The 14,388-nt window shown below is 40.9% G+C and overlaps 1 protein-coding gene across 7 annotated transcripts in view; it reads left to right on the top strand.

The window, feature by feature from the left end:
* NFATC1 (nuclear factor of activated T cells 1) overlaps positions 1-14,388 on the top strand; it is a 118,399-nt gene that overhangs the window by 47,312 nt on the left and 56,699 nt on the right. For all 7 annotated transcript variants that reach the window (XM_068674692.1, XM_068674690.1, XM_068674694.1 and 4 more), the window contains exons 5-6: positions 2,729-2,901; positions 5,548-5,688. In XM_068674692.1, coding sequence (XP_068530793.1) covers positions 2,729-2,901; positions 5,548-5,688 — 314 coding nt within the window. The remainder of the gene's footprint in view (positions 1-2,728; positions 2,902-5,547; positions 5,689-14,388) is intronic.

Below are 14,388 nucleotides of genomic sequence, written 5' to 3'. Positions count from 1 at the left end.
GCTCTAAATATCTCCTACCTCAGCTCCTGCATTTAGTTTCTAAATATGACACCTCTTACTCCTGTACGTGCTAGCACAAGGAACAGGGCCTATTAAAATTTATCTTTGGATGTCAATGGAATCTCTTAGAGGGCATTTCCAAGTAACCTAACCTTTTTCAAGACAAATAAAACTATTCTTATTTCTTATGTAATAAAAATCAGCATTTGTCAATGGCATTTGTTTAGAAGCAAAACTTTCAACAAAGGAGTAAAGATGAATAAACTTAGAGATTACCATTACTAAAGTGGTTTAGTCCTGTGCAGGAAAGCAAGCATCTCCATCTAAGAAATTCTGAATTAATAGGAGTCTGAGTGTTCATGAAGTGACCCATAGGTCCATTGCACACAGGTAAATTTTATTATAAGATTGTGTATAAAGTGTCAAATATCCTGCTGCATGTGTAACATACACGAGACCCTCCATATGATTTCATCCCCTCCCCTCTCCACCCCTCATTCAAATGATTGTAACCCTTTTCTGAGTTATGTGCCTTGGGAGGAATTTGTATGTGCTTGTGTGCATGTACATCAATTGGTATATGTATAAACGTGTGTGTATGCAGATTTATATAGAGATGAATGCACGTTTGCTTGGATTTATAGGTAGGTAGAAAGATAGGTAGGTAAACAGACAGAAAGCAAGCCGGAAATTTGGCCTCACCACAACAAAGACCATGGGAAAATCCCAGGGAGCTTTCTAAAACCACGGTTTCACTCCTTGTTATTCATACACTGTTTTTTGCATCTTAATGTAGTGAAAAATGGTATCATACACCTGAAGCTATTCTGCACGTAGCAGTTATTAGAATCTAGTTTGCAGTGTTGTGCAGAACCTGCACTGGAGTTCATCGTGTAAATAGAAGAGCTAGAATGTGTTTAACTGCTTTGCCAGCCGGAATTAGGGCAATCACTCAAGAACTGAGGACCTCTGTGACTTCATTGTGTTTAAAGTCATGACAAACCAGCAAAATAATTGGCCTCATTTTCTGTCATTGCAAGTTGGCACGGATCCACTGAGGTTATTGAAATTTCACCAATTTGCACCCACAAAAAATTCTTTGGCCTTTTTTTTATCCAGTATGAATAATATTGTTGGCCACCTAGGAACACTATTACTGTTTCTATCATCATCTCTGTAGAATAAAGGTAGTCACACAGTTCTGGAGTCACACAATTCTGGAGCCAAGCTGAATATTTTTATGACACGCGTGCCAGATCATAGTAGAGTTCTCTCAAGAACCACAAACAATGCTTTGGCATTACATGTCAGTAGTCTGAAACCTCATGTAGTGCTAACAATGAATTGAAATTTAGAGCCAAGGACTTTTCTCACGGATACTTTGTGTATTTAGGCCTTGATTCAGCAAAACACTGAAGCTTATCTGCACATTTTAACTTTTGCACATTTAACTACTCCTATTGATTTCAGATTTTAATATCCATGACCTTACCAGTCTAAATTTACGTGCTTTGTCTCTTCTGAATCTTATGGAGTCTGGACTAATATGTGTAGAATTTTGACATATGTACAAATATTTCATAATTCTTCCGGCTTCCTCTGATAATATTGAGAAGCTTTAAGACATTCACTAGTTTCTTTGATCATATCAGCAAGGACCTTTTTGTTACTCTGAAATCCATACTTTAGACAAAATGCAGGTCAAAACCAGGCTACCATAGTTCTTGTTTGCAGTTTACTTTAGAACAGAGCTTCAAAGGTCTGGAGGGGGAGTTAAACTCTTTGAATGCAAAATAAAATTAAACTATGAATATTCAATGCAATGAAATGCATGCCAGAGACCAGTACCCAGCAGAAATTGCCATGCAGGCTTTGTAGCCGTGGCCAAAGCAGAGGTATTTTTGCAGTGGGTTTTTGAGTGTGTATGTTTATATAGCTTTTGTTCTGTGAACTTCCTCTATTGGAATTTGCTTTGACAAAAATTCTGACTCATCCACAAGAAAACCAAAACTAAAAAATAGGAGCAAGAGAGGTCTTAAATAGTAAGAGTTCTCTCTGACAAAACAAACAAAAACCAACCAAACAAACAAAAAACATTTTTTCGTAATGTGGAGAGAGAACCCTGGATTTAGTTTTTTTCATTCAGAGCTTCAGCTCCATGCTCAGCCTGGGAGTCCTTCCAGTTCATTCAAATACAAACATGTTGACAGTAGGACAGACTCAGTTAGAGCTATGCTCATTAATAAGCATTTTTAGGACTTTGCCGTAGAATAAAAATCGTGGGATATTTTTATCCAAATTAACTGTAACAGGTAAGTATGCCTGCATTCTAGGTTAGTAACACTTTGTGTACTACTGTTGCATCCCATAGACTTCCTTAATCTCATTATTTCTTTGGTCTTCAATTAATCTGTAAGCTCCATCTTTACAGGGTGTGTTGGGGAGGGAGGATCTTTTAGATTATTTCCTTTGGCAATTGAAGTAACGTCCTAAATTTGTGTGCTTAACTGCAGCTAGTATGCATTACTGCTGATAACCTGAACTAGGCTACTTCTGGATGTAAGTACTAGACTTCATGAAGTCTGTTCCCTTTAGCCTGGCCATGGGGCTGTTTCTGGCACATTATTTTAAGAAAGATGTACAGGAGAGAAGGAAGAAACTGCATGCTTGTGTCTTTCTGAAGTCTGCTTGAAATTAATTGAATTGCTCTATGTTTCCTTTTGGATAGTATCGACTGTGCTGGAATATTAAAGCTCAGAAACTCTGACATTGAGCTGCGGAAGGGAGAAACAGACATTGGGCGGAAGAACACACGTGTGAGGCTGGTCTTCCGAGTTCACATCCCCCAGTCCAATGGGAGGACCCTCTCTCTGCAAGTAGCTTCCAACCCCATTGAGTGCTGTAAGTAACAACAGACATCTTTCTCCTGCCAGCTATTGTGCCACCCAACATGCAGCCTTTGTCCACCGACATGCAAAACGTTGGTTTTGCTGTACCTGTCTAATTGGACCTTGCTTTGCTTTTCAAAAACACATATTTTATATTGAAAACGAATACCTTTGTCTTAGAAAAAATGTGTCGCTTTGTGCATTTATCTTTTTATAGGAAAGAATGCACTTGAAACAGAAATAGAGTGCTGTCTAACTAATGGTAGACCTGGAATTGACAAGACTTGTAGCTTTTTTTATGACTTACTATCATACAGACAACTGCTGTAGGAGTTTTGGAAAACAGCTATCATGTCGTAGTCACTCTCTCTCTCCCGAACATAAAGCAAAAAAACAGCAAACAAAAACCTATCCCTTTGATGAGGAGCTAGCAATACGCTACAGCTGACACATTGGTACAAGCTGCCTGTGGCTTCAGAAAACCTCCAGAAACCAAGTTTCCGTACTGGGGTCTCTTTGATTGACCAGACTGCTTTTTATCAGATACACTGACGCACCCTCCAAAGACACCTATATCATTTTTGGTCCTCAACCTGCCACGTGTGCATACACAAGACAAAATCAATTAGCTCCGTGTAGTTTTAACACTCCTGCATAAGTAGTGAAAACTGAATTTCAGTCTAACTGCCATTGCTATTTTGGTCACCTGGACAGACAGACAAAGGTTTTTAAGGTTTTTGGATTCGGATTAGGAGACAAAAGGCCAGATGCTTATTCATTGCTATAGCCCTCCCTGGCTACATCCTTTTGTCCCACTAAACCAGCATGCAATTTGCAGCAGTCCTCCCACTCCATACACATCCTGAGGGATATTTGACCGCAGTGCATGCCAGCCCCTGGCTGCTCCTCACTTCCCCCTGAGGGAAGGCCGTCCTCCCTCAAGCTGCTACCCTTGATGCACCTCCAGTTGCTTTCTGCCCTTTGGGGAGTTGATTTTGATAAAGTGGATCTCTCTGATGCAGCCAGGGCAGGGAACAACTTCATAGCCAGGGGGTATGTGAGGGGTGAACTCTGGGGATTGGGTGTGCAGGGTATGGGGAAGAAAGCTCAACCATTTGATCTCAAAATTTGATCTCTTGGAAGCATGGTGCTTTTTCATGGATTGTTAATGGAGAATCTACAGGAAAGAGCATCTCTGCATTCCTCTTGCAAAGGCAGTGACTTTCAGATCAGTGACAGTACCCCCATCCTTCTGTGTATGGTAGCACTGCTGCCACTCCAGTAGTCCAATTCTGCAAGAGGGTCAAATGTAGGAAAGGATAGTGCTGTTATAGCAACAGTTATAGCTTCCCTCCTTCACAGTCATTCATTTAAATAAACAAATGAGTGTTGTTGATGGGAAGGGATCATATCTTATCATACATTAAAATACGATGATGTTATTCTGAAGAATACTAAAGCCTCCATACCTGTATCAAGTAGACTGGCATAAAGCTCTGTCTTCTGACCAGGATATGTATGAGATGAATAATTTTCCCTTTGTTTCATTTTCAAGCCAAACTCGTATTCAAGAGCAAGTTCTAGGTTAACAAGCAAAGCAAAAAGCAAAAAAAAAAAAAAGAGGAGTCATGGTTTCATCCTGCTTGTGTTAAAGCTCGTGAGACTTTTTCAACTGCTGTGTGGTAGGATAAGGCTACAGTATGAATACACCCTGAAATGCCCATCCAAATATGCCAAGCTCAGGAGGCTAATAAATATAAAGATGATTGGATTTGTATCAGTGACCTGAAGTTTTGAGGACTGTGTAATGAGCCAAAGTATGGTGCATGCCTCCTCAAAGGAGCAGAAAAAAAAAGAAAAAAAAAAAAGTGCTAGTGTTATTTCCAGTGCAGAATGTGGAATAAGCTGGTGCCAAAATCTTCATGCATCTCTTAATGCATGTGACACCGGGAGGAACCATGTAAGCTGGATAAAATGTCACGTCATCCCTTGAAGTACAGCCATGTTCACTCCGTGTTACAGTTGGGGGTGAAACAGGCTTTCCAACCTGTGAACTTTTGCTGTACTGTGAGGCCCATGGTTTCTAGTGAAAGACCATTTGAAGAATTGAAAATACAGTTGTAGTGATTGAAACGCATTTTGAACATGGATGGTCTTGTTCTCATGTGTGCCTTGTAAGCACATGGCGGATATGTGATAGACAAAGCATCCTTTTATGTCTTAGAGACAACATTTTTTAATTTAATTTATTTTAAAATTTATTTTAAATAAACAGTGTTTATTTAAAAAAATAAACAATTTTTAAACAAATATTTTTAAATAATTTAATTAAAAATAAAATAATTTAAATAAACAAATTTCAATAAAATATGCTTTTTGGTACAGTACAGGTCAAGGTAAGTTTTAAACAGCTTATTGGTTTTTTTTTTGGTTGTTTGTTTTTTTTTGTGAGCCTTTTGAATTGTACTTCTGTGTTTGACAGCATATGACCAACGTGCTTGAAAAACAAATGTGTTTCCTGCAAACCTTCTGACCTTTTCTATATCAAACTCAGTTTATCTTACAAGGGTAAGGACTGTAAGCATTAAGTCTCTCTCTGATGCAGTATTTAATTTTTTGTGTATGTGGTTGCCTTTTTTTTTTTCTTATAACTTTCCAGCTCAGAGATCTGCCCAAGAACTGCCTCTGGTGGAGAAGCAAAGTACTGACAGCTTTCCTGTTATCGGAGGGAAAAAAATGATCCTGACCGGCCATAACTTTCTGCAAGACTCCAAAGTCATCTTTGTGGAGAAAGCACCAGGTATGCCTTTTCAAACTAGATTCCCATCTGCCTATTCCCCGCCCCCCCCCCCACAGTTTTAAAATCTCAGCCAAATGGGGACAGCATCATCGCTGTGGTCACGTTTTCTTTTGCATGTTTCACCCACCCTGCGGCAGGTGCAGCAGCAGGCAGACTGCCGTGGGCTGTCAGGACCCCCAGCGGGACCCCTGGCAGGCTGGTTGCAGCCTCGGGCAGCCAGGTCCCCCCCTGGGTCCCTCTTTGGGTCCATCACGCAGGTTCGGGCTGGAGGTGTGTGTGTCACACGCAGTCACTCGCGTGCGCACCCCTGCAGCAGGGTGCAGGCTGCGAGCTCGAGTCAGGCTCTGAAATGAGATAGTTAAGAGCAGTTTTGAGTCTTGTTTTGGAAAGGGTTTCCGTGGCGCTGGCTCACGCCATGGATTCCTCAGCTGCTGGCTGAACCCCCCCCCCTGAACTTTTAAAGTGTCTTGGGCGCTCCTCCAGCTGTGACAGCGCACCCAGTCAGGCCTCCCTGCGAGCAGAGACCCTATCCCAGGTGCCTGCTCAGCTCCCAGGGGACGAGCTGAGTAGCCCGGTGGGGTCCTGACTTGGTGTCGTTTCTCCCTCAAGAAAAAGAAAAGTGACACTGCACAAAGGCAGCATGCAGATAGAGGAAACATCTACATACATGCAACATTTTAAAGAAATTGTGAGAAATGAAGGTTTTGTGTAAATGAAGTGTATAGTTGCATACTGGGTGTGTTAACGATGAAGGAAATGATCAAAGGCTTTGCCCATCGCTCCGAAAAACCCAGGTGGTGAACTGCTTGGGTGCATGGGTTCGTAGGATTGGCCCATGCAGGAGTGTTTCCTCTTCACAAAAGCATCATCAGAGATCTCCTTGAATGCTTCCCCCTGACCCTGGGCATGAAGTGGTTGGAAACACTGCAGGAGCCAGTCAATGAAGAACAAACACTATCATTAAGTCACTAGTACCAGTCTGATCTGAAGCTGTGCCTGCCTAGTTTTAATGGTGTCACAGCAGACTTGGTGCAGTTGCAGGGTGCATGGAAGTACACCAGCAGAGGCTGAGCCTTTAAAGTTGAAAGCATCTTCAGGAGCTGCCCAGCCTACATTAGTCTCCCAGCTGCCCAGCTTCTGATTCATAAGGCAATTGTGTCACGAGGAATGGCTCAGAAAGGAATTTTGCTGGTGAATCCCAACTGAGCAATTTCTAGGGCCTGTGTGATGAGTTGTCTGCTACATTGCCTAACACAGCTTGATGCATTTGAAACAAACAAGCATGGTGCATCATTGTCTTAGTGACAGACACCTCCAGCTCAATTTTGGGGCAGAGTTACCCTAATGAGAAATGAAAAAGCATTACCAGCCTTCACTTCTGAAAATGCAAGCAGTGTTTCTTTCCCTTTCAGCTATTCCATATGTATGAAAATAGGTCAGGAGAAGGAACGGCAGCATAGTTCCTCTTTCTTTTAGAAAGCTGGTTATGAACTTTTGTGATTAGCTGGAGACGTTCATTAGTTTTGCCTCTGTTGCTGCTTTTGTTTTTGAATTCGAAATGTTAATCACGTTCCGAGTGGGTAACAGCCAAATACAGCTATTACAAAGTAAAGGATCACAGGAATAATTGCACTCATAAGGAGAAAATATCCTTTATAGAAAATGTAAGCACTATACTACAGGATCTCATGTCTTCAGTCCTTATTTAGGCAGAGTCCCCAATCTAGGAGGCAAGTCTCTGTGAGCTCGTCTAATTCATGCTAGTCTGCATACTTAATTGGTTAATGCAGAGAGCTTGAGAACACTTTTTGTTTGGCTTTTGGTGTGCTTTTTTTTTTTTTTTTCCTTCTGTCTGAATAATTTCTTTAAGTCTGCTGAGCACATTGTGGTATGCTGAATGTTTTTCCAAGCATGAGTCCCAAGCTCTCAGTCTTCAGGGCTAGCCCTCAGCTGTTGTAATCTCTGGAGGAATGGCATTATCCTGGCCTCCTTGCGTGGGGAGTCTGTCTTAACAGTGACTCATACAAGAGGGAATCCCTGAAGAATGATCAAATTAATCCTTGAGCTGGGGAGGCAGGACATAGTATTTTCAGCTTAACCCCTTACTGGCTTCTTCTCAGCGAAGAAGTGAAACAGTAAAATATGCTTTCAATCAGTGCAACACCATGTCACACAGAGCAAAAACTAGTCAGCTGCAAGGTGAAGGTGTTCTGAAAGGACAGTGAAAGGTGAGCTGTGAAGAACTCCTCTGAAAGGAGAACCCCTCAGTGCTGAGGCAGAGGACACACATCTGGGCAAGTAACGAGTCTTTTCAGAAGTAGACTAAAATTTGCTCAAGCTTCTTGAAGTACCATAAAGGAATTCTCATGTGTTGAAATGAGTCCTTATTTTACAGGATGATTTTGGTCAATGTTTTACTGCTTGCACATAAGACTGTATTTTCCACTGATGAACAACGGTATAAAACAACCCTCCAAGAAACCTAGTGACAGTGAAGATGCAAATGTTGAATGTACTGTAAGAGATTTGCACTTTTAAATACAGAATCTCCTTAGACTGAAGAGAATCCCACAATGACTTTGTCTCTTGCAAATTACACTAATAATTGTTCTTATCTTCTTTCAGTTTCAGTCTCTCTTTGCTTTTCTCTTCCTAATTTTCAAGTATCTTGTGAGTCTTTGTGTCACAGTTGTTGGGTGCTAGATTTAGGACATCCAATAGAAATCTGTTTGTCATCAGATTAGCACATTCTGAAATACAAAAATACACATCTGCAGCATACTAATAACAAAGACCCTTGATGTCTGTATGCTGGTATTTGCTCTGAGGCAAGGTGTGCATTTTGGTTACAAAAGTGAATGAAACAAATTTTATGTTTGTTAGCTGTGGGAGGAGGTGTTTGGGTAGGAGCAACTAAGTGTTTTCTGCTTAACACACTCACCTGAGAAAGTACCGATCATGATCTGGGATTATTATAAATGACACTGCTTTATTTACCTATCTTTTCAAAGCTTTTAATGTAATTTCTAGGTTCTAGATGTATCAGGCAACATAAATCTTAAGGGAAGATTAAAAAAAATGTGAAGATGTTTGAAGACTATGTTTTAAGGACTATGTATCTGGCAGTTACCTTTTGTTGTTGTAACAACTTCTACATATATTATCTATCTGTTTTCAAATGTATTTTTGAAAAGTAACTTTAGTTATTGAACATAAAGCAGAAAAAAAAATACTGATAGAAATAATCATACTGCTAGCTCCTAGTGTATCAGATTATGTGACCTATAAAACTAAGTGCAGTGGAAAAATCACAGTTTCTCTTTATTTCAGTTCACCAAAAAAGTGCTTCTTGTAATTGACAAATGTAAATTGATTAATGAGACACAAAGCAAGTATCCCAAGCACCAAAGCATAGTGAAATTACAGGTATATCTTCCAGGCACATACCGATGTCCTTCCTTCTAGGACATTATAGTGTTGCCCAAGGTACTTTGGGATTTAGATCTTAGTCTCATACTAAGATCTGAAGGGGTTAACTTACCCAGTTATCCCATAAGTCGATCTTTGTTCCTGTAGCTAGAATGATTTTAGCACTAGAGCTAGCTCAAGTATTTCTGGACTTCGTTGATTTGGCCAAGTCAAGACATACCTAAGAGATCAGGTTAAAATGACTGCAGTCTTCATTATTAGCAAATTGTGATCTATGGAAAGAAATGATTATTTGGTGTCCTATTATTAGCTATCATTCAGTTGAGCTTCCACTTGTTAAATTAGAGCACCACACCCACTTGGGTTTTGTGCTTAGTGACCAGAGCTCAGTGCAAGAGTTTTAAAGAGCAAAAAGATAGAAATGTAACACCCAACTTCACTACATGTTCAGTTCCTCTAATAACACTGGCTTTGAAATTCTGTTTCCGTGTTGTTAATGTTGATGGCCACTTTGTCCTGGTCAAAGCGGATGCATTTGAAAGTCCTCATGACAAATGTCTCTCCTTGAAGATGCATCACTCATTTTGATGGGTGTTAATAGATTTCACTATTTTTTAATGTTGTATCTCTGAGTAATTCCTGGCTTATGGATTTCAGTGGCTTTGAACATGTTGCTAATTACTCATCCTTCAAATCAACAGTGATTGTAGCACCTCTAACCTAATTGCATAATATCCCAGCTATTGCACCCGAAGCATTTGAAACTCAATTTCAAGAAAGACAGAGAAGTAAACAGCACCTAAACAACATTTCCACCAATGATTTTCTCCTGTTTAGGGGTATTTTCAAAAAGCTAAACAGTTTTTCAGATTTATTTATTGCTTCAAATTGTTCCTTCTGCTGTCATTTTTATTTTTGTTAAATGGATTTTTCTGTCAAAATTATTAATCTTTCCTGCTGGAACAGGTTTTGCTCTTAGAACATAAAAATGCTGATGTAGCATGGTAATAATTATGCTGGAGTAGATGAGAGATAGCTGGGTGAAATCACCAAATTTTTGGTATATATGCCAAAGGAAATCATTCTTCTCTGTAAGTATTTCAGATAGGAAAACTTGAAGTTTCCCCCCTGTTAGAAGTGGTCAAGTTTGGTCAGCCAAATATTTGCACAAATTAAATGCAATATGGAAAAGAAAAAAGCCAGATGAATTTAAGTGTCAACTCAAGCATTTCACAGGTTTTTTGTTCCTCTGAAATTTCATTGTCTCTGTCAAAGGTGGTGATCAATCAGTTGCTGCTTTAAGGTACAAATGTCAGTTTGGAGTCTTGGAGGAGAGCTGAGAAATTTGGTTCTAGTTCCTGTATATTGTGGGAGCATACGTTATTCTGTTGTATGGTAGATCCTCAACTGCAGTATTTTAAGTTCCAGAGAACTTACAAAAAGTTCTGGAAAATAGTATGTTCCGATACACTTGAGTGGCATGTGGATGGAACGGATGTGTTGGGGAAGCATGTGGACTTTTTGGTTTGACTCAGCTGTACTTTGGAACTCAGGGCTTAGAGTCTGTTTTGACGTGATGTGATGTGATGGGGAGACGGGTGACCTGAGTCTTGGCAGAACTCCATTTGGTAAAAGATCTTACATTCTCAGAGATCTTTCCATTGCTCTTTCCATTGCCAGTAGCAGTCACAGTTTGGGGGGCAACTGGCCAAAAGGGGTCAAGTTTCACACTGGTAATCATACTGTAGCTCACATAATAAATAAGCAAGTGGCAAAACTCCCTTTCCCCTTTAGTCAGATGGACAGATACTACATAATTTTGTCTTTATCTGTCTGTTTTTCCAAGTTCGGGACACATGTTCCAGTTGGCAGTGAGCAGTTATGCACTGACTCATGTGCAGTGAGGTTAAAAATTCTGGAAACTAGATAAACTGGAAACTTCAAAGGCATATGAGTTGGGAGCACAGAGTTCATGTGAAGGTCATTTGAACCTATTTCCTAGAGATGTATTGATAGCTGAAAGGGTTTCTGGCCATTGCCCAGAAATAGATAGCCTTGGGTGAATAGTATCATCAAATGGCAGAGTCACTTGATGGTGGAACCCTTTCACGCGCACGCAGAAGCAATGATGTAGCTTGTAGGAAATGTTAGCACGTTTCAGTTTTTCCTGGCTGTTTAGTCGAAGGAATGGCGAAGACAGAGTGGGACTGCAGCCATACACATGAGATGGTATCAGCGGCAGCAAGCCTCATCCTGGTGTTGTTCTCATAGTTAGGGACAAGATCAGTCAATCACAAATACTTACCGTGGACAACAGAGAAATAAGGAATAAGCATAAGGTCTCTAGGTAAAAGTAATTTGTCTGAGCAATCCTGTGAATTTTCAATTATTACAGAACCTACAGCTGCTTGAAGTTTATTCTTTCATGTGTTTGCCAAACTAAGTGGCTTCAAGCAGCTGCATCTGTGCAATCAAAGCTGTCTCTGAACATTTATAACTGCCACAAGATTTCAGATAGTTGTTACAGTTCCAGTAGGACCTTCTGTCCAAACACACAGGAATTCACAACCCTTACCCAGAAAGCTCAGAGTCTGTCTAAAGATAATAGAGGAAAGGAGTGTGGCTGGGGTGTTAAACCTGGCTGTCTGCCAGGCACCCACCGTGCTGCTCTCTCACTCCTCGCAGACAGGGGGACAAAAGATGATGAAGTTTGTGGGTCAGGATAAAAACAGGGAGGTCACTAACCAGTTACTACCAAAACAGACCCACTTTGGTGAGAATTAATTTCGTTTAATTTATTGACAGTTAAAAATAGAATAGGATAGTAAGAAACAAAGACAGAACTGTATAACCTTCCCCCATCTTCCCCTTCTGAGCAGCACAGGGGGATGGGGCATGGAGTTGCTGTCAGTCCATAACACTTCATCTCTGCTGCTCCTTCCTCCTCGCGCTTTTTCTTTGCTTCGGTATGGATTCACTCACACAGGATACAGTCCTTCACAAACTGCTGCAGAATGGGTCCTTCCCATGTACTGCAGTTCTTCAAGATCTGTTCCAGCATGGGTCCTTTTCACAGGGTACAGTCTTTAAAGAAAAGGCTGCTCCAGCAAAGGCTGCAGCTCTTGCCAGGAGGCTTTTGCTGCATTGGCTGTCTATGGGCTTGCAGGGCAAATCCACAGGAAAATGGGACAATCTGCTTCACCATCATCTCCTCCATGGACTGCAAAGAAATCTCTGGTCTGGCACCTGGATCACCTCTTCCCCTTCATTATTCTCTGGACCTGGTGTCTTCAGGGTTGTTTCTCTCAAATTTTTCTCGCTGCTTTTTCTCAAAGCTACTGTGCAGTGTTTTTTATCCTTTCTTCAGCTTCCTTCTTTCATCGAGGCACCAGCAGTGTTGCTGACTGGCTCAACTTTGGCCAGCAATGTGTCTGTTGCAGAGCCAGCTTGCACTGGCTGTGTCACATGGGACAGCCCCTGGCCATTTCCAACAGAGGCCACCAGTGCATTGCTCCACTGCCAACACCTTGCCTTAGAAACCCCAATACAAGGTGATACCTACAAAATGCCTAGTTTTTGTAGAGATTTTCTACAACTTTTGCTAAAGCAGAATTTCTGCTTTCTGTCCTGTTCCTTCCCTGACTGGTCATCAAAAGTTGTTTCAAGTCTCATGTGGGCATCACAGGAAGAACAGGGAAGAGAAGTGAAGGAAGAGTAGTATGTCCCTTTTTGGTCTATTGAAGGAGTAATATTACACCTTCAAGAGCAATGTGGAAGAAAGTACAGTGACATTTAAGAGAGAAATAGAGATAAGACATTTGCAAGATGTGCCTTGGTGCAAGGAAGCTGATGTCAAGGCAGATAATCAGGGATTATTATGTATATTAAACCACAGAATCATAGAATGGTTTGGGTTGGAAGGGACCCTAAAGATCATCTAGTTCCAACTCTTCTTCTGTGGGCAGGGACACGTTCCACTAGATCACACTGCCCAAAGCCCCATCCATCATGGCCTTGAACACTTCCAGGGATGGGGCATTCACAGCTTCCCTGGGCTACCCATGACAGTGCCTCACCACCCTCAGATGAATATTGTCTTCCTTATATCTAATCTAAATCTACCCTCTTCGTTTAAAGCCATTACCCCTTGTCCTATCACTACATTCCCTGACAAAGAGTCCCTCCATCTCTCTCCTGTAGGTCCTCTTTAAGTACTGGAAGGTTGTTCTAAGGTCTCCCCAGAGCCTTCTGTTTTCCAGGCTAACCAGCCCCAGCTCTCATACATTCATCACACAATCTTCACAAACTTCAGTTACATTAACAAGAAAATTGCCCGCACCAAAATCAGCATAACATCATTGCAACACCAACAACAGTGGACAATTTACACACATTCAACCCCTTATCCCTTCACCACATTACAGCAACACAAATTCTCCACAATTATTACACTCTCTGACCTCTAAGATTGAGCCTGACTGTTTTGGACAAGAAAAACCAAAGAAGGGGGACAATGAGATGGAAAAATCAAAATGCTGATCAAAAGTTTACTTTTTGGACTCTGCTAGAAAGTCACAATGAGTTGCCATAATGAGGTGTCTCTGGAAGCTGAGAAGTTGTAGCCACATAGATGAAGTGTAGAGTTTGTGTCTTAAAAATAATCAAGAGGGAAGAATTGAAAATGTTTGGATCAAACTTGTATTTAAAATAAGCAAGTAGTAGTGGAAGGTAACTTCAACTATTACATGCCTGAGAGCAGTGGTACAGGTGGTGGTATTGGCATCAAACACAGAATTGGAAGAAAATTGTTGGAAGGAAAATTTGGAATTTGGTTTGAACTGACGTAGAGGTTTTGTTACTCCAACAGTCTCTGAGAAAATATAAGACAGCAGATTGAAGATTTTCAGAGCAGAATTGGTTTACTTGGTTCTGGCTGCTAGGACCCAAGTCAGCCTATTAGAGGTTCCCAGAGGAAAGCAAAGCTGTGAAGACAAGAAGATCACAGAAATATAGCTGAAGACAGAATTAAGTATTGTCATGACTGCTGATGGGTGGCTGTGCTGGTTTGCTCAGTTCACCCTGCATGCTCTAGGGAGATTTTTCAGGGCTATCAAGATGCAGTTTTACTGGTAAGTTGAGTGTCTTAGACCTGGAATTACTGAGAATTGTTAAATAAAATTCTCAAACCAAGGGTAATTTGAATAGGGGGAGGTGCCAAAGAACACAAATCGCATAAGTAGTTCCATTCTGATTAAAATAGGATCTGGCAGG

This window comes from Anas acuta, chromosome 2, assembly GCF_963932015.1.
Source record: "Anas acuta chromosome 2, bAnaAcu1.1, whole genome shotgun sequence".
NCBI lineage: Eukaryota > Metazoa > Chordata > Aves > Anseriformes > Anatidae > Anas > Anas acuta.
The sequence above is the reverse complement of the archived record's forward strand: the minus strand, read 5'-3'. Positions and strand labels throughout refer to the sequence as shown.